A 24,678-nucleotide genomic window follows, 5' to 3' on the forward strand; every position below is an offset into this window, starting at 1 on the left:
AAGGTCTGACAGTTAACAGTGCATGTCAGAGCACAAACCAAGCCATGAAGTCTAAGGAATTGTCTGTAGACCTCCGAGACAGAATTGTATCAAGGCAAAGATCTGGGGAAGGGTACAGAAACATTTCTGCAGCCTTGAAGGTCCAGTGAATGGAAGAAGTTTAAAACCAGCAGGACTTTTCCTTGAGCTGCCATCCAGCCAAACTGAGCGATCGGGGGGAAAGGGCCTTAAAGGGTTCATTCAGCGATTCAATATTCAATATATGGCTTTATATCAGTAGAAACCCTGGAGTCTATTAAAATGATTGTGCTTCCCCCCCTCATATCCCCCTGAGACAAGAGATTTATGCATTTTATTTCTGGAAAAATTCCTCCTATGATACAAATTGACGATATTTGCATCATAGGAGGAATGTTTGCCCAAAGGCTAAAAACTACAGCCAGCAGAGGGAGCCATTTCCACATGTTTTGAACCCACGCATGGGGGATGGAGATCATACTCACAGCTCAGCTACAGGCACTCATTTAAACGGAGCTGCAGTGAGCAATGTAAGTCTTATAACTTCTCAAATTAATTTCTATGAAAGTTAAGCTTGCAAAGGCATGAACTGAAACGTGCCAGACTGAAATCGCGTTGTGAATGTATGCCGTGAGTGTAGTCGCGATTACCTCAGCTCTCATCACGAGAGCTCAGCTCATTTATTTCACTCCTGCAGTTAGTGCTCAGTGCTGTGATACTCGCCCGGTGACTCACTCATTATATTGAACAGACATGTTCAGTTTTTAATTGTAGTGTCTTCTCCAACTCAGTCACAGTAATCAAGTTGGTGGCTTTGGTAATGGCCTCACAGGGCAGTGAAGCATTCTGGGAATTGTAGTCTTTCATCCACATGAGACAAAAATAAATTTTCTGTCTTTTCTCGGTCTAGAAGGCACCAAATTCAAAAATAATTTCACATTTCTACTACATTGCTGACCCAGTTTAAATACAGATTCATCTTCCCAGCGCTGAAGTACCCCTTTAATGCTGCAACATACTCCGCAAGAACAGAGAAAAAAGTTCTCGCTCCCAGGGCTGCGACGTCATTTTGTTCTCGTATCCCTGGTTTGGGAGTATTCGCAGCTTGTTCTCGACACATTGTCTGAGCAGAACTTTTTTCTTGCGGGTGTCCGAGAACTATTGTGTGATTGGTCATACATTTAAAGTGGCCGTGGTTAATGCGGAGAAACGCATATGATCGGCACCTACTTGTCTCGTGAAGTGTGGAATGTACTGTCCAGAACAAACTTTGTACATGTTCTTGCCACCTTTAGAAAACAAACAAATTTCTTTATTCTTGATCAAGATGGTCACTCTGACAGAGCTTCAGCGTTTCTCTGTGGAGAAAGGAGAATCTTCCAGAAGAACCATCTCTGCAGCACTTTACCAATCAGGCCTGTATGGTAGAGTGGCCAGACAGAAGTCACTCCTCAGTAAAAAGCTGCCTGGAATTGGCCAAAAGGCACCTCAAGGACTCAATTCTCTGGTCTGAGGAAACAAAGATTAATCTCTTTGGCCTGAATGGCAAGCATCACACTGCAAAAAAAGTCTTACTTAGTATTTTTGATTTTAAAGTTTAGAATCTCAGCTTTCCAATGAATCTATCCATTTTGATCAACGAGCGCTGAGTTATTCCTCTTAACGAGCGCTGAGTTATTCCTCTAAAACAAAGTGTACCGCGCTCATTTTTAACGCTGGGGAAAGAGTTAATTTAGACTGCTCAAAAACAGGAGAACACAGCCTGACTCAACATGAAGGGCCTAATATGCACCAAGTGTACATGTTGTAACCATGACATTGTGGTCGTGTGAAACCAAGCACTACATTCCACACTTCAAAGCACCGCTGCATGGAGTACGAATGAGAAATTAGTAATCAAAAATGTTACCATTCGTATGTTCCACACAATGAAACTGACAGAGCAGAATTAACCACGGAGTGATCGACCTGAATGTTTGGTGGCTTGAAACGCCAAAACAGTTGCACGCAGGCAGAGGAGAAAAACACTAAATAATCCAAGCTGAAAGAGATCGGATCGTGAGTTTCCAGGACTCCTCAAAACAATGTGGTCGTGAGCACCACTCGCATGCTCCATGGGCAACATTGTGTGGAGTATAAGCAAACTGTTGAAAACTCAATCATGGACTGACTCATCACGAGCCAAATGTGTGGCAGCAAAAAACATCAAATGAATCACAGCAGTAGTAAGCAGAAACATTCAAACACAATCAAATCTAAAGTAAGGAGAAATAAACAGAGAAATAAGAACAGGCTGCACAGACTACTCAACTTTAATGCTCTGCCATGATGCTTTAAGCTTGACGTAGACTAGTTACTGAACTATAGAGGGCGCAACAGGATAAGCCATTTCCTGAAACGCACACGTTTCCGACAGTTAAAATGACAAATAAATGCATACTCAGAGAGCCCTCCACAAGACATGTTTGCTTATAACATCTGGATGCTCAAAATTGACCAGGAGAATGCAACAGCTTATTGTAAGTTAACGCAAGTTAATCACAGTTATAGACTAATGCGTGCTGCATCCATTGTAATGCACACACATAGCTTGCACATCATTCAGTAACGCAGAAATGTATTGTCAACACTGTTCTGTGATTGATCAATAAAATAGCTTAGAAACTGAAAAGTTCTAGCATATATTTGTTTCTTTTGTTCGCATCACTATAAGTAGAGATGCTGACAGGTAGAATAAATTCACAGGCAATTGCTCTCTCACTAATGTATTCATACAAATGTTATTTTTATTGTGTTACCTTAACGGTTTCTGATTAAGAACGAGCAGAAATCTTTGAGAAATATAAATGACACGAAGACAAATGAATACAAGCGGTTATGTACCAATAACCTTATGGCCAGAACTGTGTCATATGCTATATGACATATCCTGTGCAAAAGAAAACCAATGTTCGCGTCTCAGCTCAAGGTTCAGGATTATTAATTAATGACGACATCAGTGGCTAGTCGACGTCGACTCGATTCATCACATAAATGTTGACATTAAAAAATCTTAAGTTGTTCAACCCCGACCGAGTTGATGGCACAAGTGTGTTCTTTTGAGGCATCCGTGTTTCGGTGGGTGGTACTAATGCCTAATGCTAAATATTTAAAGGGACATTTCAGTCTTTTTTCAGCCTCATGCTGTTCCAAACCTCTACAACTTACTTTATCCTGCGGAACATTAAAGAAAAAGAGAAAAGAGAAAAAAGTTTTGGAGAATGTTGGCAACCAAACAGTTTTAGTCCAGCGCATGGGTAAACTGCCCCTTCACCTTCAGAAAAATATAGTGCCTGTGCTCTCACTGCTGTACTCCAGCAAAAGGTGATTTGTCATGAAAATGACAAAGTATGGCTCGGCTTGACGTCGATAGAGCGGAAGGTCCTTGTATGGGCCGTACAGGCTCTTCTTCTGGTAGGGTGCGCGCGCGCGTGACTAGAGCGAGAGAGGAAATGCACGCCCATACAATCCCGCCGCGCTCCACTAAATTTCTATCTGTGACATCAAGCGACTTCAATGCTTCAGCACAGCGAGTCACTGCTGTCACAGGACTTCACCAAATCATACCAAAGAAGTGTGTTTTTGACGGAGCGGTCCCAGCGATAAAGGTTCGGTCCTGCTTTGGAAGCAGCCGGTGAGTAAAACTGCTTCAAATGTCTGTGCTGTTGGCTATCGTCGCGTGAGTAAACATCAGTAAACGACACGATCGCGTGCTTCCTCATTCAAATGCGCTAAAGGTTAACGTTACTCCATTGTTGTTCAATGTATAACGTTACACTAGTCTGATGTGCAAAACAGTTTTGCTTGCTACTGCTAAGGTTTAGTCGCTTACAATAGTCCATAAACCGAATCATGTCCTCATAAACTGCGAGTAAACACACACAAATGTTGACAGGCCACTAAATACAGTCCATACCACAGAGACGGACGTCCTGCTGTTGCTGTTTCTCCTGTTCAATTTATTTCAGCCTCCGAATGATTCTGGATCATTATCTGTATTAGCTGAGCTCGATAGCGATGGGCTTCTCCACGCTTGAGGACGTAATCGCTTTGCGCACTCGTCATTCTTTAGCTCCGCCCACACGATACGCCTCCAGGCGCTCGGTTTTTTCCGGAAAGACTCGGTACAGCCCAGATTTCTTTTATAAATATAATAAAACTAAAGACTTTTCGGAGATATGAAGGATGCAATACTACTCTATAGGTACTCAAGATTGACATGAGATTGACTGAAACTTAGTGTTTCACCCCCCCTTTAAGTCATGTTACATGGTACTACTTTATTCCCAACAAGTATTTTTTCCTGATTTCCCTGATTTCCATCACACTGGTTTGTGTTCGGTTTCAATAATATTTAATAGCTCTCACATCAATTTGGTTAGAAATACTGTTACATGTGCTGAGAGTCTGACAGACCTTAAAATGATAAAATCATTAATGGCAGTCAAACAAAAAGACTTTGTTGCGTTATTTAGGTTCATAGATGATCATGCACTTTTTATGCTCTACTATTCTGAGTGGTAAATCATGTATTGGTAACAATTAAACATTTTTTATTTTTTAGTCCTGAAACCCAACTTCTGATTTCAACCATCCCAAAGCAACCTAATAAACACTAGGACTGTCACTTACGATTGATTTGGAAATCGAGTAATCTGTTGATTATCTTGACGATTAATTTAGTAATTTGTTAATTTTGTGGTAATAAAAATTACGGTGGCCCAGTAGTGCAGCCGTACTAAATTAAACCGCAACACAACGAAATCACCACAACACAATGGAAACAAGGCACAACACAACAAAAATCACAGCATGACGGAATCGCCACAACACAACAGAAACGCTCCCGACCACAAGGGGGCTCTGGGAGTGAAATAAAGTTTGTTTTCCTTGCCATTGTTCTATAGATTGGCCAGTCTTACAAAGATATAAACACTACGATCAGGTTTAAATGTGTAACCATTGTATATCGACATGAAATATGAACTCAAAATCACAGACATGCATTATAGCTGCATATTTATACTCAAAAACGTTTTTACTCGCGATCATGGCGCTTGATGCCTAAGGAAACCTCTACCAAAAACCTCTCGTTGCCGCGATTCCGTCATGCTGTGGCGATTTCATTGTGTTGTGGCGATTCCGACGTGCTGTGGCGATTTCATTGTGTTGTGGCGATTCCGTTGTGCTGTGGCGATTTCGTTGTGTTTTGGCGATTCCGTCGTGCTGTGGCGATTTCATTGGCCCTCATTTATCAATCTTGCGTAGAAACGGGTGTATATGTTGCCGTAAGATTATGCTTACACTCCTCTCACCGCCTGATTTATGAAACTGTGCGCACCTCTGCAATTCAGGTGTACGCAATACTTGCCCTTGATAAATCCCACGGCTGAAAACGATCGTCATTAGAATAACACGCCCCTATATATTCAAGTCTCTGCCTCCCGCACGCCCTCATTTTACGCCATGGACAAACAGAAGACGGCAAAGAAACGAAACTTCTCCGACGTGGAGATCGGGCGCGCTCAATCATCTCTTTAGTCCACTTAGTCAGGGCACTGATTAGGACATAAGTCAACGGGCTGACTCCCTGATCAGTGCCCTGACTACTGAACTATTGAGATGATTGAGATGCGCCCATCGAGACCATCACCAGGGAAGTGGAAAAAAACCCGAAATTGTTTTATTTGGGAGTTTAAAGAGTGGGATTAAAGGCGCTCACAAAAACAAAATATGGACCCAAATTACGAGTAGCTACTGTTAGTGTGGGGGTTGAGAAGCGCACTCCAGCAGTTTAAATAGCTGTTTGGATGATAAATTACCATCACAATGCATTATTTTACAGCACGTTTTGAAACAATTAGCATTTAATTTCGTATCACGGCACATGTATTGGGGTGTACAATAGTGATGATGATGTGATGTGGAGTAAGATTCATTCACATTAATAATTACATGACAATTTGTAAGATTCTTATTATTATTATTATGATTATTATTCTTAATGACGCTTGTTATTTAGAAGAAAATGCCGTTTTTATTGATTTTATTATTATTTAAAAGAAGAAGGCCATTTTTATTATTTTGTCAGTCTGAATTATTTTAGTCCCAGTCCGTGCGCAGCTGCCGGGCCAGGCGGGCCTGAAACGTCAGGTAAAGCGCACAGGCTCGCGACTGGAGGAATACATATGCCTACAGATCAAACACTTTGGTAATGTCACACAAATTAAACATTGACGTTCATGTTACACAAAAATAAGCACTGAATGTTGTTGTTGTGGTTTTTAACAGTGGGTCATATAGCATATCTTGTCAGTGCGTTTTGTGGTGTTAGGAATTGTTTTTCTGCGCATTTTCGCACTAACTCAAACGTGCGTACACCACCTCCTGAGCTGGCGTAGGATTTGAGCGTGCCGTACGCCAATGTCCATATTGATAAATCTCAAAGTCACCGTGGTTTTGGGTGTACGCAAGGTGTACGCTGGAAATTTGGTGTACGCACTTTTGATAAATGAGGGCCATTGTGTTGTGGCGATTCCGTTGTGCTGTGGCGATTTCGTTGTGTTTTGGCGATTCCGTCGTGCTGTGGCGATTTCATTGTGTTGTGGCGATTCCGTTGTGCTGTGGCGATTTCATTGTGTTGTGGCGATTTCATTGTGTTGTGGCGATTCCGTTGTGCTGTGGCGATTTCATTGTGTTGTGGCGATTTCATTGTGTTGTGGCGATTCCGTCGTACTGTGGCGATTTCTTTGTGTTATGACGATTCCGTCGTGCTGTGGTGATTTCGTTGTGTTGTGGCGATTCCGTCGTGTTGTGGCGATTTCTTTGTGTTATGACGATTCCGTCATGCTGTGGCGATTTCTTTGTGTTATGACGATTCCGTCGTGCTGTGGCGATTTCTTTGTGTTATGACGATTCCGTCGTGCTGTGGCGATTTCTTTGTGTTATGACGATTTTGTCGTGCTGTGGCGATTTCTTTGTGTTATGACGATTCCGTCATGCTGTGGCGATTTCTTTGTGTTATGACGATTCCGTCGTGCTGTGGCGATTTCTTTGTGTTATGACGATTCTGTCATGCTGTGGCGATTTCTTTGTGTTATGCAGATTCCTTTGTGCTGTGGCGATTTCTTTGTGTTATGACGATTCCGTCATGCTGTGGCGATTTCTTTGTGTTATGACGATTCCGTCATGCTGTGGCGATTTCTTTGTGTTATGACGATTCCGTCGTGCTGTGGCGATTTCTTTGTGTTATGACGATCTTTGTGTTATGACGATTCCTTTGTGCTGTGGCGATTTCTTTGTGTTATGACGATTCCGTCGTGCTGTGGCGATTTCTTTGTGTTATGACGATTCCGTCGTGCTGTGGCGATTTCTTTGTGTTATGACGATACCGTCGTGCTGTGGCGATTTCTTTGTGTTATGACGATTCCGTCGTGCTGTGGCGATTTCTTTGTGTTATGACGATTCCTTTGTGCTGTGGCGATTTCTTTGTGTTATGACGATACCGTTGTGTTGTGGCGATTTGTTTATATTATGACGATTCCGTTGTGCTGTGGCGATTTCTTTGTGTAATGACAATTCCTTTGTGCTGTGGCGATTTCGTTGTGTTTTGGCGATTCCGTTGTGCTGTGGCGATTTCATTGTGTTGTGGCGATTCCGTCGTGTTGTGGCGATTTCGTTGTGTTGTGGCGATTTCGTCGTGCTGTGGCGATTTCGTCGTGCTGTGGCGATTTCGTCGTGCTATGACGATTTCGTCGTGCTATGACGATTCCTTTGTGTTGTGGCGATTTCTTTGTGTTATGACGATTCCATCGTGTTGTGGCGATTTCTTTGTGTTATGACGATTCCGTCGTGCTGTGGCGATTTCTTTGTGTTATGACGATTCCGTCGTGCTGTGGCGATTTCTTTGTGTTATGACGATTCCATCGTGTTGTGGCGATTTCTTTGTGTTATGACGATTCTGTCATGCTGTGGCGATTTCTTTGTGTTATGACGATTCCGTCGTGCTGTGGCGATTTCTTTGTGTTATGACGATTCCATCGTGTTGTGGCGATTTCTTTGTGTTATGACGATTCTGTCATGCTGTGGCGATTTCTTTGTGTTATGACGATTCCATCGTGTTGTGGCGATTTCTTTGTGTTATGACGATTCCGTCGTGCTGTGGCGATTTCTTTGTGTTATGACGATTCCGTCGTGCTGTGGCGATTTCTTTGTGTTATGACGATTCCGTCGTGCTGTGGTGATTTCTTTGTGTTATGACGATTCCGTCGTGCTGTGGCGATTTCTTTGTGTTGTGACGATTCCGTCGTGTTGTGGCGATTTCGTTGTGTTGTGGCGATTTCGTCGTGCTGTGGCGATTTCGTCGTGCTGTGGCGATTTCGTCGTGCTATGACGATTCCTTTGTGTTGTGGCGATTTCTTTGTGTTATGACGATTCCATCGTGTTGTGGCGATTTCTTTGTGTTATGACGATTCCGTCGTGCTGTGGCGATTTCTTTGTGTTATGACGATTCCGTCGTGCTGTGGCGATTTCTTTGTGTTATGACGATTCCATCGTGTTGTGGCGATTTCTTTGTGTTATGACGATTCTGTCATGCTGTGGCGATTTCTTTGTGTTATGACGATTCCGTCGTGCTGTGGCGATTTCTTTGTGTTATGACGATACCGTTGTGCTGTGGCGATGTCTTTGTGTTATGACGATTCCGTCGTGCTGTGGCGATTTCTTTGTGTTATGACGATTCCGTCGTGCTGTGGTGATTTCTTTGTGTTATGACGATTCCGTCGTGCTGTGGCGATTTCTTTGTGTTATGACGATTCCGACGCGCTGTGGCGATTTCTTTGTGTTATGACGATCTCGTCGCTCTGGCGATTTCTTTGTGTTGTGGCGATTCCGTCGTGCTGTGGTGATTTCTTTGTGTTATGGCGATTCCGTCGTGCTGTGGTGATTTCGTTCTGTTGTGGCTTGTTTCCGTTGTGTTGTGGTGATTTTGTTGTGCCTGGTTTCCGTTGTTTTGTGGTGATTTTGTTGTGCCTTGTTTCCGTCGTGCTGTGGCGATTTCTTTGTGTTGTGGCGATTCCGTTGTGTTGTGGCGATTCCGTCGTGCTGTGGCGATTTCTTTGTGTTGTGGCGATTCCGTCGTGCTGTGGTGATTTCGTTGTGTTGTGGCAATTGTTGTACCTTGTTTCCGTTGTGTTGTGGCAATTTTGTTGTGTTGTACCTTGTTTCCGTTGTGTTTTGGCAATTTCGTTGTGTTGTGGTCTAATTTATTACGGCTGCACTACTGGGCCACTGTAAAAATTAGACCTAAGGGCTATTAGCCTTTAAAATTGCTGTTGTTGTCACACTGTACGATGAAATCCTTGTTTAAGGATTGCCTAAACAACAAATTCCTGCATAATATTTAATATTGGCTTTACGACAGAAATGCTACCTCCACTGTAATCTCTTGAACAAGAACATGTGGCCATCAAAACATACAAACTCAGGGTTTAAACTTTTTTTTTTAAATTGGATGCTGCACATTGCATTCCCAGATGAACGCTATAAGCAACCCAAACTCACAGCAAATGCAGAGATAAGATGCACTCTACGCATGTAAATGATAGCAATGCAACACGAAATGCTATGAAACCCAAAGCTCATCAAACTTCATATGCTTTGCCAAATGCATGTTAGTGGAAACCCGTAAACCCCCAAAACTATAGAAACTGATTTTGTGCCGCTCCGAGATGCACGCAACCTGCATGCATGAATAAAAGTGCATATATAGGCTATTAAACGCATGTTTAATATGTGCATGTTTAATTTAATCGCAGCCTTTGTGAATTCACAATAGCACTACACTATGTTGTGATTTTCAATGGTTTTAATACATTGTGCAGGCTTTGAAAACGTTTGAAAACCCAGTACAAATGAAGCCTTCCACTGCACAAACGCACATTCTACTGTCATATACTACTTTATTTATATACATTTTCTAAGAAAGTGCCTTCACAGACTTTACAAAACATGGCATGAGTGCAGTACCTCAAATGTGGATTTCTCTCGGTTGTTGAAAAGCATGAGGATTGTCATCTGGAATGTGGAAACCTGCAGAATGTGTTTCCTAGTATTAGAGCCTGTAACCTGAGCCCCACCGACCATATCGGAGCCATCCTCCTGTAGGGAGATGAAAATGGGGCTAGGAGTTAGAATGTGTAAATTCTTTTGACAGTCTGTGATTGGTTGTAAGTGGTGTAGGAACCTTTTTTATTGGCCCATAAAAGGTGGCATTGAGGTCTGCTGAACCCATGTGATGCTGCAATGTGAGCTGCCTACCACTGTGCTTGGCCAAATAAAACCTGCAATGAAAGAGTCATGAGTCACTGTAAACATACACAAAAAGTGACTTTGTAAAATTCTTTACAAATGAGTTTTCTAAAAAAAAAAAAAAACTGCACACTGGAACTAAACTATTGCAAAATACAATAATTAACACCTTCTAAAGACCTCGAAAGCATGTCTTGGTGAAGGGGGGATGTTACATTTGGGAGTTGCGGACTGTGTTGGCCAGTATCCTGTCGTCAGAACCCTTACTGTGAGGTCAACACCACCTAAAGACACCTAAGAAAAAACACACACATTTTAAACTGTCCATTCAAATGTATACAGTAAAGACTATGCAGTAAAACTTTACATTAGATTAATTCATTCAATTTCTGTACCTGAAACCTACTGTTAGACCTGCCTGAAAAAAACTCAATAGCACTGTTTATTTAAATTGTATCATTGTACTATTTGTGGTATTTCTTGTAATTTAATTATTTGTTCATTTTATCACTGACTGTTCATTAGCCTTTAATAATATTTAAAATGTATAATGTTAGGCTAGTATATTTTGCTGTGGTATCTAAATTGGAAAAGACAGCTATCAAAAATATCGTTGTCATAAGCCCGGAATACACTAAGCAGTCAGTTGGCCGTCGGGCAGTTTTTGTGCATCAGCCGACGAAGTTCTCTCATTGTCTGCCGCACCGTCGGCTTAAGTGGGTCCTCGTCTGATTTTTTTGGCCGATTCGACATGTTGAATAGTGTCAGAGCTCATCGATTAGTCGGGCCATCTGATCCTTCTGATTGGAGTTCAGCTACTGCCACTTGCTGGTACGGAAAGGTATTTCATCTTACGTTGAATGAACGTGCTACTTGGCCTTTCGGTGTCGAGCGTCAGCTTGGTGTATCGGGTAACTTTGGACTGAGGAGATATCTGCTTTCATCGGCACTAGTTTGTCGTTAGTGGTTGTCGGCTTGGTGTGTTCCTAGCTAAAACCTTATTTATTACAATACAAGTTTGCATTGGTCAAAATGATGAAAATAGTACCTTTTATTTAATATGTTTTTTTTTGGTTGGGACAGTGAAAGTAAAAATTGGAACCTCCTGCCTGACTGGGCCAGTAGAAAAAATCTTTAGCATTAAGCCCTGTATTTACATAGAAATGGCCCTTCAAGCAGCATAAGTGAAGTTGTGATGTGTGCTAACAGTATACCACTGCTCAGGTTTATCCAACTTCTTTTCACACCCAAGCGAAGAATTTTTTTTTTTGTTGCTGTGAATATGTTGGGGCCTATACTGAGAAGGCAACATGTCTGTTTCAGGATAAATGTCTAGATATGTCCAAACACATTTTATGTAAGTTCTAAATATTGCAATGAATTTAAAAAGTGTAACAGAAACGTCTTTAATCAACTGAAATGTTCAATCCATGTCACTTTTGTAGGGTTTTAGAATGATTGAGCAGTGTGTTGGGATTTGTGGAAGTAACAAATCATGACCTGTCAACTCTACACAAACCAAAGCGAGAGGAGAAGATATAAGGCGCAATCAATCTCATTTTTTATAGTGAATGCAACAAGGCATTCAGGTTCTAGATCCAGGGTCGCCAACTTGCGGACTTCGGTCCAAATCCGGACCGTGAAGCCTTTTAATGTAATGAAATAAATGAATGCCAAATGCGAATTAAAAGAAATAAAATAATAAATCACATTTATATCAGGTAGCTCAGTAGAACTGTTTTTCCTATGTTGCCACGGTTGTGACGACGGTTACGTTACTATGCTCACTGTTGCTACGTTTAGACACGCAGTCACGTATGCAGTAAAGAGGCTGAAAGCAGAAAGAGGAGCGCAAAAACAGAAACTGAATCTGAAATCGCCCCCTAGACCCTCATTCACTATTCCCTACGTTAGTCCACTATCACAGTTCACTTGAAGAAGTGAATGAAAACGAGTGCGTTAAGTCGGACAGTTGTGTGTGTACATCGGCTGCACACTCGTTATTGCGGTGCAACGTGGGATTGAATAAGTGCACTGGAATAAGTCTACTGTTTCAGACACCACTAAAAATGGCTGTCCCCTCAAATGCTTTTTTCACGTCAGTTTGGGTGACTTGTGTGAATCGTGCAGATCCGAAGAGTTTGTTATGGGGGCGGTGGGGGGAAGGGGGGGTTGTGTCTTGTCTGATTATAATTTCACCATCAGTAATTCTGGATTGCCACCACCAAACAGTAAATATGAGCAAAGTAAATCGCCAATGAACCGTGTTTCTTCTGGCTGCGGATCTTTTAATGTCTGTGGTATCTGCCACTGCAACAGTTCTCCCTGAGAATGTCTCCCTGTCTTACTGGCAACGTTCTGGTAAGATCACTGTAGGTTAGGTTAGGTATTGTTGGCTTATAATGTTATACAGGGTTTTTCCTGCATAGAGAATTACGAGACAGCCGCCTCCGTCTGTCGACGAAACTCAGACAGGCAGACAATTGCTCAGATTCAGCACGTTGTGATAATAAGAAAAACATATCGTCACATAATCCTTCACCAATCACTCTTATATTATGATTTTCCATCGTTAACAAAGCAGAGAGAACAAACCTTCATTACCATAGTAGGGGGGAAATACTATGGTAGTGAATGGTTGTTCTTATCTTTTGTTTGTTGGTTGTTGGTTGGTTGGTTGAATGGTTGTTCTTAACCTGTAAGAAACTCGTACAGGTTTGGAACAACTTGAGGGTGAGTAAATGATGACTGAATTTTCATTTTTGGGTGAACTATCCCAGTGTAACACAATTCAGCCTTTTGAAATGTTATTTGAGGTTATTTACATTTTTCTGGACTTAAAGGAACAGTTGACATTAAGAGATAAAATGTTTCTTGCACTTTTTAACTTTTCCAACACTAGTGGCACTTTATTTTTGCCTGTTTGTGTTTTTGAACGATATTGCTAACTATATTTTACCAGTGCAATTTAAAGCACAGAAGAGAGCAGTGTTCAAGTTTAGATACATTTAGTTAAGTAGAGACTGTACATGTGAATGAACATAAAATGTGTCAGTTTTTTAGTTTTAGTTTTTTACCAGGAGGGTTTGTGTTCATTGATTGTTATTGTTTATCTCAGTTCAGCAGAAAAAGCACATTAGTTGCTATTAATGTTGAAATTAATGTATTTTCAGCGTTGATTTAGAGATGAAGTACCAGCTAAATTTAGATATTTCGTACCAAAGCAAATTAAAGCACACAACAGAACAACATCAACATGAGATCTTTTTGTGAAGGATTACCTATGTTTGCTTTACCAATATGAAAGACATGTTTATCTATAACAACATTTAATTTTTTGTTCAATAAAGAAAAAAAGTTATCTACACTAATTACTAATCAATACTAATTACATCAATTCATGTTTTTAGGTATATAATTGCCCAGACCTCGGACGGTGAGGAGGGTTCATTTACTGGACCTCAAGCAATTTTAGTTGAAGACCCCTGTTCTAGATAATGGCTAGATCAATTGATAGGGTTGGGTTCTGCCCTTTGTGTGGATGACACAATGGTATACTGTATACAGCAAGTATAATATGCAGTTGCATCCCTGAATCGGTTTCTTTCAGCACCTGCCATTTAATTATTTTCGCCTGCACGAGAGACCCAGCGCATCTGCGCATGCCAGAGAGAAAGAGAGAGAGAAAAGAGGGTTTAGTGTAAAACTCTCAAGCATGAACAGAAGAGAGCAATGAGGGCTGTCAGCATAGGAATAGATAAGTGTTAAAAAGAGAATAGATATTAGATGCGAGTAAAGTATGTGCACAACCATAGCATTTTGAATTATTACGCAAATATTAAGTACATTTCAAACATTTGATTTTGTAATAAATATGAAATAATGTGGGTCACAATATGGACAAAGCATACTAATCCATATTTTAGAAACCTAAGCTAAAACTCTTAATGCTGCCATGCGGAATAATCAACCTTTTTAATAATTTTTATTTGATGAAGGAGAATATAAATCACGAAAATTTGCTTTGACCTGTCATAACTTGTCATAAGTATATGGTAATAGCACACTTAACAGGAGTAAATGCATTTGCCGCAAAAAACGGCAGCAGGAAACGCAACTTATTCTGGTTGAGTACCATTTGTATCTCACCCCTGTTGACGTAAGGTGCTGCCGAAACTCATCCATTGTTGTGTTTGAGATGCTCATGTCCCTGAACATGCCTTCCAGTTTAGATGTGAACTGACAGCCACACTCCGTCTGTGGAACGAGATACAAATCAAATAAGACATATCTAATTGTACAGGCACACTAACCTTCTACTCTGTACAGCAGCAGATCTTGCCTTTAGCTTTGAGATCATGTTTTTTTCTGAGTCATCAGAGACACTCTTGTTGGTGAGGAGTCTTCTGGCCAGGTGCTGCTTGTAATATCGTTCAAACACATCCTTCTCCTGCATAAACCTGAACAGCACCATGGCTTTATCCAAGATAGACTCCACCTCCTGCTCTGTTAGCTAAAGGAGAGACAAACAACAGACATACACCTTATATTAAATACTGAAATAATATCTACAAACCGATATATAACCCACAACCATCTGCGACTAAAAAAAAAGATGTGTGCAAACCATAAAATATATTTTGGAGCACTTGCACAAATTAAAAAAATTCACTGCGCATCAGTTTTCTTAAATGTAAGATCATAAAAAGTCTTGATTATTTAGAAGCATCTTATATTTTGTGGATGAAAAAAAATAAATCAAGATTCTGCCTAATGTGATTATTAAACTTCATATGATTTCATTAAATAAATATGAGCGCTTCACATTTTAAAGCCATGCTGATCGTTTATGACAATGTTTATTTTTCTATTGTTTATACTGTGATATGTTGTATACAGTTGTAAGAATGCATATTCATCTCCCTCATCTGAATTTGAATAAGCTCCTGCAATAATAAAGTATAGACTCTTCAAAATAAATGTCCCGGTGTATTTCGGGCTTGTTAATTAAATAAAAATCACGCAGTGTGTCCAATTTCCACCCCGTTTGTTAGTTACGCAAACTGTTTGTAATTTAATTTAAACTATTTTAGCTTCTGCCTGGGATGCCCTGTGTTGATAAGAACATTATTTGCTGCATATTAATAAATATATAGCTTTTCGTATCAGTGTTATTATAGTTAACAAAAAAAACTAAAAACATAATCTCTTCACTTTAAATATATAAATAAATAAATAAATCTTAACTGACATAAAAATATATATAAATAACTTTTAGTTTCATTAGCCTGATGCACCAAACTAAAACTATACAAACAAAGGTTTTAAAATGCCTTAATTTTAGTTCTGCTCCGTAAATCTTATTGATCAATAGTTTAACACTCTGAACAACCATATACATTTGGCACATTCAATAAGTAATCATCTTTCCATTACTTTATTCATCCGTCTACGCACATGCATGCCACATGCTCATCAAAAACAACGCTTATAAATTTAGGTAATATTATTAGGCCACATAAGCCACTTTAACCAGCAGAAACAAAGGTATGTTAAATCGTGGTTTCATAATCCCTTAAATCAGGGGTGTCCAATCCTGCTCCCAGAGTTCATCTTTAATCCTAATCAAACACACCTGGACCAGGATTGGACATCCCAGCTGAAAATGGCAAAAGAAAACAGCATTCACATTCAGACAGAATAATAACACTGTATTCAGCAAAAAAACTGACAGTTGTTAGGTGTCCACTAAATGAAAAGAGAAAATGACTCACTCCTTTCACTCCTTTTTTCAATTTATCGTCAATGAAGAGCGAGAGATACTCAGGTGAACGGGAGTTCAGGTTCAAGAAATACTCAAAGTCCCCTGCAATGGTCTGCTTGAATAAACGGTCGTTGTTAAAGGACTCTAGCAAGAAGCGATCAAACCGTGACTTCAGATCGAGGAGACCCTACAGAAAGGAAGCAGAAAGAAAGAGGGAGGTTTTGGCATAAATATTTTGCGTTCTTCTAGTTAGGTATGGTGCTATTTCTTATCTCGGTACCTGGATGTAGTCGACGGGGTTCTTGCTTTCTCCTTCCTCAGACACCAAAGCTTTGCCCTGCTCCCTCAGATATGAGCTCATACACTCGCACATAGTCTTCAGACCGTTTGGCACTCTACTGAACAACTTGTACATGCAGGCCAGATCTGTGCACACACACAAACATGAATATTATCTTTATACCCTCATGGAAATCAAATACCTTTTATTTTCTATGTAATGTTCTTTTAATATTTCATTCATTCTCATTATGTTTTTCATTAATACATATTAAGCTACAAAGAAAACAGTAGCAGTATAATACAATAACTTGGACTGGTCATGTATTCAGTAGTTGTAAGGCAATATAAAAGTAGTGAATATACTATAAGAAGTTGCATTTAACATGGACACTAGTAATCCATTTGTAATCAGACTAGTAGCATAGTCAGAATGAAAAAAGTCATGTTACCAAGCCAATTCCGATTATTTAGCAATCTGTAAAACTATCTTTAGATTTATAAATCGAAGTGATTTAATTTAGATGTAAATAAAAAGAAAACGTAACTAGGTCTCTCTTGCTCTTCACTAGCGGTAATGTATTGTACAGCGTCATGGCAAAATAAATGATCTCAAATTAAGTCACTCAAGAGCTTGCAATGTGAACATGGTGTGATAAGCTAGAAGAGCTATCAGGTAAAGCAAAAAAAGCAACAAAAAATATATATTTTCCACTGTATTTGATGGCTGCATAGAAAAACTAGCCTAATGCATGAATATGATTTAGTAATGTGCCTTCACAAAAAAGTGAATAATTTCATATTCCAATAAGCTAATAGAAGGCTAATAGATTTCCATACAATTTTAGAGGTACAAAGGCCCATTAAAAAACAGCATGTTTTACAGTCTCATAGATAGGGTGGAAAATGGTTTAAAAAAAAAAAAAAAAAAAAGACCTGAAATTTACATTAGTGGACCTCAGGAAATATCTCCTGAACCATTTTTTAAGTGGCTCAAGAAATAATCATTCTGAGGTTTGATTGCAAAACTTTCCCATTCCAGCTCTTTAACCACTAAGCTATACTACCGATGTAAAACAACTCTAATTATAAATGACTGAGATGAGGACAGTGCACCTTCTGTCTTTCCATTCTTGAGCATGTGTACCAGGCCAGAGTTCTCCATCTCTACAATAGTCTTCATGTGTTTGGAGATGAGCTCTCTCTCCACCACCTTCACAATCGGCTCCTCCGTCGTTTTATCCAGACAGTGTATCACTCGCTCAATTTCCTCGTTTATCCGTGCCTCCACTTTCTTTATGTACACACTTGCACTGTTCTCAGCTAAAAACTTCTGACTTTCCATCTGAAAAAATATTCAAAAAATAAAAAAATAATAAGTTTAAACCAAAAGGAGAACAAACTAAAAACACATTCAAAATAAATAATTTTAATGCACAATTAAGTCATTATTTTTCTGAATTTATTACTCATTATTTACATGTCATTCCAAACCATGTGCTTCAGAAATAAATGCTTTGCAGAATCTTCACATAAAATATTTTCTATGCAATGACAAATGGTGACCAAAGGTTACTAAGATCCAAAAAGGACAAAAAGGGAAGTTATTAGTGCTTAGTGTTGCGATATACGCACACGCCTTTCAGAAAACAAACATGCGAGCGCCATTCAGTTCTTTCACGGATTATTTGGGTTTGAATGGTCAAACATATGTAAAATTGCACAGTATTTCATGCGAGTATTCAGGTAAACACAGTCGGATAGCCTATGTCTTTAGTGAACGTGTACAGCTGAGGTAAATAGATCAGTGCAGGTCTTAAGCCAGACCTAATATTCTGTGATTAATGTTAAGCAAACAATGAAAAATAGAAAACCACCACATGCTTGGCTAAACAACTAAAATATATTTATTAAGAATCAGTGTATAGTTAAATTATAGAGTGAAGACTAAGTAAGCAGTTTTATATTTGATTATTTAATTTATTTCTTGACTTGCAGCTACTGTTAAGTAGACCTAATGTAGCTGAAAAAAAAGCACTGTTTTTGTCATATTGTTTTTAATTTGCACTTTTTGCTAATTTTTAAAAACAGATACAATAAAAAAATCTATAGTTGGCTATAATTATAAGATTACATATAAAAATATATTAAATTACTCGTATCATAAAATGGTCATCCCAACCGGTTAAGAAGTGAAAGGTTAGTGAATGATAACATGATTGATAATGTAATCTCTGTAAGGATGTTCACACTGGCATGCAGTAATTATAGCAATAAGAGGAGGGAATGGTCAAAAACTAGGGCAGGAACATGCTGGCCAAGTTAATTTTTAGTAAAAAAATAAATCGATGAATAATAAGTTCTGTTGTCATATTAATCATATTATCTGTTTTTTGTTTGTGTTTTACCGTGGTATCGATTTAGTATCGGTATCGAGGTATTTTAGTCTGGTATCGTATCGAAGTCATAATTTTAGTATCGTGCTAATTACTAATTCCAACATATGAATACTTTTTGCTAATATTTGAAATCTGTCACTTTACGGTCCACAGTACAGCAGTTTTGTAGGTTGTAGTTTTGTAGGTTTGCAAGCTTCTTGGAGATGTTGACAGAGTTCTTATGGATTTAGTCTGACTCTTCATGTAATCAAAGACTTGATGGTTAGATTAGATCTCTGTGTGAACCATACCGTCTGTCGTCTGACTCCTTGAGCATAGTAAAATCCCACTGGATTTTTACAGTTAATGGTAAAAAGGACAACTCCGGTGAGAAATGACCCTAGGGGTAATTAACAGATGGTTACCGAGTAGATCGTTCTCTGGGATGCGTTTTCATGAAAATCGAATGTAAAGAGTTTTATCTTTAAAAACAGATTAGCTTATTGCGCTAGTCTATGGGGCACAGGGTAGACACAGGGTGGTAAAATTAAATCGCTAGTTAATACCACTAGCAAGGCTCAAAATAGCCTCACACTAACACTGTAGCATAATGAGGGTCCCAACATGCAAACCGAAGCATTGAGAACTTTGTAAGTGTACAAACAGTTTAATAAGAAGATACTTTATAAACATAGTGCCTTACGCGTTCACGGACAGCAGCCATCTTGGAAAACAGTCTCGACTCATCGATCCACGAGCGCTGTTCTAAGTGAGCTGGTCGATAGGAATTAAGTTTGTGAAATGTAATAACGTGGACATTTTTATTTTTATTTATTTATTTTCTCTATTGTGTTCAGTGTTTTCTTCCGGAAACAACGGACCATATGAGATTCCAAGTCACAGTTCATCACTTAGCAGAGCTCTCGTCGCTCGATGAGTCGAGACTGTTTTCCAAGATGGCGCCTGTCTGTGAACACGTAATGCACTATGTTTACAAAGTATCATCTTATTAAACTGTTTGTTCTCTTACAAAGTTCTCAATGCTTCAGTTTGCATGTAGGGACCCTCATTATGCTACTGTGTCGGTGTGAGGCTATTTTTAGCCTTGTGTTAGTGGTATTAACAAGCGATTTAATTACACTACCCTGTGCCCCATAGACTAGCGCTATAAGCTAATCTGTTTTTAAAGATAAAACTCTTTACATTCGATTTCGATGAAAACGCATCCCAGAGAACGATCTACTCTGTAACCATCTGTTAATTACCCCTAGGTTCATTTCTCACCGGAGTTGTCTTTTAATGTCTGAAAATGTCCTCCTGGCACACTTAAGTAGCATGCACAAATAACTGTTAAAAAAAAAAAAAAATCTAGGTGAGTCTAAGACTTTTGAACAATACTGTATATCGTGTGGCTGGGCTGCTGTATCTAAGTTGGCAGCAACCACACAAGGTACAATACTTGTGGATTTCCTTAACAGCTCAGCAGTAACAAAGTAACAAACAAACAAGTAACAAAACCAAAACAATGCTTCAAAATAAACATATTACAACAAAGATAAGTGGCTCAGATCTCCAGTTTCCTCCATCATTGTTTGTAGTGCTATTGTGTTATGCATAAGCACTGTCCAAAAAGAAAAGATCAATGCTAGATTACACCATCAGAGTGTTTCCGTAGTAGTTGTGAATGTAAGACAACAACAAAAAAAATCTCTTCAGGTATAAAGTTCTTATTTAAAGGTCTCCTTGCCAAGAGTACCTCTTGGGGACTATTTTGAACTACTTGTATGTGCCTTTACAGTGACTTTTTGTCCTTGCTTGGTCACCACGAACCAAATCACTGTATAGAAATGAGAAGATTCTTACAACAACAACAAAAACACAATCATATATGGAACAACATACTAATGAGTAAATTATATATTTATAAGCAGACAGCATTTTCCTTTTTAGGTTATATCATTATTTATATACACTGATTATGCATAACATTATGACCATTGACAGGTAACTCGAACAGACATATTTTCATGCGATGAGCACTTAGACTGAGCGCTTGAGGTTTGCGCCTTGTCAAGCGATCTGTAAAGTGCGCTAATTCAGTTCATCTCAATGAATGCGCAGTGTATTTGACGCACAGTAAACACTATTGTGAGGTGTCCGACTGAGAGTGCTCAGTCTCTCACACACTCATAGAGAGATACCACGCAGAATCGACGTGCTACATGCAAACAATATTCTATGTTGTATTATCCTGTAAAATAATGCCGTTTGTTTGGAATTATTCAGCCTAAAGCGCAAGCGGCAATTTCATTGGCTGGTGCGCATCTATTACTGAACCTGTTTTGATTTCAGCAAATTAGCAACCACTGACAATGTGATTAATATTCATAAACCCAACAACTCCTCAATCCTTAGTGCGGTTTATATTGTTATTAGTAGTAGAATTCGTGGTACTATTATCTTTATCCGTATTATGTTTAGGTTTTTTTTTGTTTTTTTACAGAAACACTGAATGACTAACCATCTCTTAAGATCCACCACCAGTCCTTCAGTTAAAATGAAAAATATGCAGTCATACATTTCCATTTGTACATGATTACCCACGTTTTAGTTCAAATGACTAAAGTTCTATCATTAAATCATTATTTGCTATTTTTTGTAATCTGGAGACATAGTTGGGATTATTACTTTTGCAGTTTTCACTATTTTTGACACTGTTTGCAACTGATTGAGAATATGAATAAATAAAGAATCTGTGTTTACGTTTAAACTTGTCTTTATTGTCTGTATTGTGTGAAGTTTTTCAGGACAGTTGCATTATTTAAACATTACCTGTACTTTTACAGAAGTATAACTGCAACTTTTCAATTTCTGAAAAGGCTGGTGTTTGGATTGTTTTTATTATTCTTTTATGTATTATAGGGGACTATTTCATGACGGGTATGTTTTACTTTAGATTATTGTTTGTTTTTCTGAGGCTCTCAAATAATGTGTGCAGCTCTCACGTGTAGCCAAAAACATGGGGAATTGTTCTTCATTTATCGTCATTGATATCGTTATCGCAATAATTACCAGGAAATATCGTGATACATTTTTTAGTCTTTATCGCCATTCCTAGTCACAAACCCTGCCACAGAGCTTCAGGAATGGTTTGAGGAGTACGAGTTTGAGGTGTTGACTTGGCCTCCAAATTCCCCAGATCTCAATCCAATCGAGCATCTGTGGGATGTGCTGAACAAACAAGTCCGATCCATGGAGGCCCCACATCGCAATTTACAGGACTTAAAGGATCTGCTGCTACAATATTGGTGCCAGATACCACAGCACACCTTCAGGGGTCTAGTGGAGTCCATGACTCGATGGGTCAGGAATGTTTTGGCAGCAAAAGGTGGACCAACACAATATTAGGAAGGACATAATGTTATGTCTGATCGGTGTATATATATATATATATATATATATATATATATATATATATATATATATATATATATATATATATATATATATATATATATATATATATATATATATATATATATATATATTACTTTGTGTTTCCCATACATTGATTTATTTGACCATCACAATTAGATTGCAGTGCTTCCCATTTACAGACTGTGACGGCCTGAAAATACATTCAAACATAAAAGTTCTTTAATGTCATGTTGAGCCACTGCTATCAAAAAAACAAAAATATTCAGCTGTATTTATAACGTATAACATCCAATTGCAAGATTGAAAGATAGAAAACCAACTTGTCAGATTTTTTTTTTTAAATTAAATAACACAATCATTGAGTTGGAAAAGTCCCAAGAGACTACAGGCTGTAATTAAAGCAAAAGTTTGTTCAACAAAATACTGAAACAAGGGGGTGATCCTTTTTCCAACTCAATGATTCTGTTATTTTTTTAACTTTTTTTCTGACATGTTGGTGTTAAATTTTTCATTTGGATGTTATACAGCTCAATATATAATACAGCTCAATAAAACAAAAATTGTGTCTGTCTTCATTTCAGGCTGCAAAGCAACAAAATGTGATTTTCTTAAAAAGGTAGGTGGTTATTATTTTCTATACCCACTGTAGAGGTAGTCAAAGGTAGACATAGACACTATATCACAACTAAAAAGAGGTTTGAGTCCCCTTTAAAGTTCAGGTTCAAGTCAAAGCACATACTTTTTTGCACACTGAATATGGGTTGGCGCTCTTAATTTGTAACTCTCAAAGTGCACCAGATTGATAATTTAAACTTTTAAATGTACAAAATTTTCTTACAGGGGCAAATGCCCCTACAGGGACCGAGGTCCACCCACCACACTTTCATAAAATCCTGTGGGAAACTTATATATTTGTTTTGTTTTTTAATGTTTATATGTCACTTGTTTCAACTAATAGATACTGTAATAAAGTGTAATCTAGCTTTACAAACCTGAAAGAATTCAGCAGACATTTCTAAGAATGGGGCCTCAAAATCCTCTTCATAAACGGAACGTCCTTCCAATCCCAAAATCATTAACATCTGACAAGCGTTACGAATGGCACCCCTGAATGAAGACAAACATTTATTTACAATCTATATGAGAAAATCCTTCAGTTAGATAACTTTTCCTGTTACATTTAATACTTGTTGATTGTCTGATGTTTGAAGAAAGCAGCAAATCATAAATGTACATTTATGTACATGCTAAAACTAAAGAACGGGTGGCTTCATCTTCTGCAATGACAAAAATCTCTGATTGGCTTACTCAGTGCTGTCTATCATTAAGCATGCAGAATCTTGGAGATATTTTAGAGTCAAACCTGACATTTTTCATGTTTCAGGATTCATACACATTTTTAGAAATACATTCCCACAATTTTTGAGGGAAATATTCATGCCCTAATTCTAAGTCTATAAATGCAAAATAAGAATTAAAAAAGTATTTTTTTACTCTTTAAAAATAATAATAATCTCTCAATCCTAAAGTTTGCTCACTCTATACGTGTGAATTACAATGTTTTTCTTTCTTTTTTTTTTTCTTTTTTTTTTGCACAATAGCTTATGACAGCAATGGGGCTCAATTCCAAATTTTGAATTGAATTTACAAACAGTGAGTAGGCAGTCAGTAAAATAATAAATAAATTACAAGCAGTAGCACAAGTAAACACAATAGAATAAAGATACAAATTAAAGTTTTTTAGGCAGGTCTAGAAGTAGTATTCAGGCAAAGAAATTCTACATATATTGAATAAAGTAATCAAATGTAAAATAACACTGGATAGTCTTTAATGTAAAAAAAAATTCAGATCCTTAAAATTAAAGTCGCAATATGTATTCAGTCAAGAGCAGAGAGTGATTTTGTCTTTTTTTGTTTGATTAACACACAGATTTTAGGACGATTAGGCTGCTGTCACTTTAAGAGCAAATGCACAGATCCTATATACTGTTACACATTTGTTTTCTCACTCAACTGTTTACATTCACTTAAGACATAACTGGCTTTATGAGCATACTCACCAAGTGCGTATTTGGATGTTTAGGCGCAATAAGCCACGGAAAGAACAATTTGGCACTCGCAAGCTGTTTGCAAGGTGGCTTTATATGCTCACACTTTGAATTTCATTGCGCACAGAAAATGGTCTCTCTCAATGCACTCAAGTACCAAATAACTTAAAATCGCTTTAATTGACTTGCAATCGCATGACTTTTACATGACAATTTACATGACAATTCAGTCAACTGTCCGGAAACGAGAGCAAAAGTCTTGTATTGCAGTGAGCAGCTGGATTGTAGTGCAGACACGATGTGCTGATGTGTGGCCAATTGCTCATTATAATAAGAGAGAGAGAGAGAGAGAGAGAGAGAGAGAGAGAGAGAGAGAGAGAGAGAGAGAGAGAGAGAGAGAGAGAGA

At 38.5% G+C, this 24,678-nt stretch overlaps 1 protein-coding gene across 1 annotated transcript in view; it reads right to left on the bottom strand.

The window, feature by feature from the left end:
* Positions 1 to 24,678, bottom strand: part of cul3b (cullin 3b) — a 61,481-nt gene that overhangs the window by 5,108 nt on the left and 31,695 nt on the right. Inside the window, exons 5-13 of the mRNA XM_067450037.1 lie at positions 23,217 to 23,331; positions 17,525 to 17,753; positions 16,410 to 16,555; positions 16,140 to 16,316; positions 14,708 to 14,878; positions 14,515 to 14,622; positions 10,535 to 10,659; positions 10,301 to 10,397; positions 10,084 to 10,215 (exon numbers count right to left, since the gene is read on the bottom strand). Of these exons, the coding sequence (XP_067306138.1) occupies positions 10,084 to 10,215; positions 10,301 to 10,397; positions 10,535 to 10,659; positions 14,515 to 14,622; positions 14,708 to 14,878; positions 16,140 to 16,316; positions 16,410 to 16,555; positions 17,525 to 17,753; positions 23,217 to 23,331 (1,300 nt within the window). The remainder of the gene's footprint in view (positions 1 to 10,083; positions 10,216 to 10,300; positions 10,398 to 10,534; positions 10,660 to 14,514; positions 14,623 to 14,707; positions 14,879 to 16,139; positions 16,317 to 16,409; positions 16,556 to 17,524; positions 17,754 to 23,216; positions 23,332 to 24,678) is intronic.

This window comes from Pseudorasbora parva, chromosome 8 (assembly GCF_024679245.1).
Source record: "Pseudorasbora parva isolate DD20220531a chromosome 8, ASM2467924v1, whole genome shotgun sequence".
In the NCBI taxonomy this organism is placed as follows: Eukaryota; Metazoa; Chordata; class Actinopteri; order Cypriniformes; family Gobionidae; genus Pseudorasbora; species Pseudorasbora parva.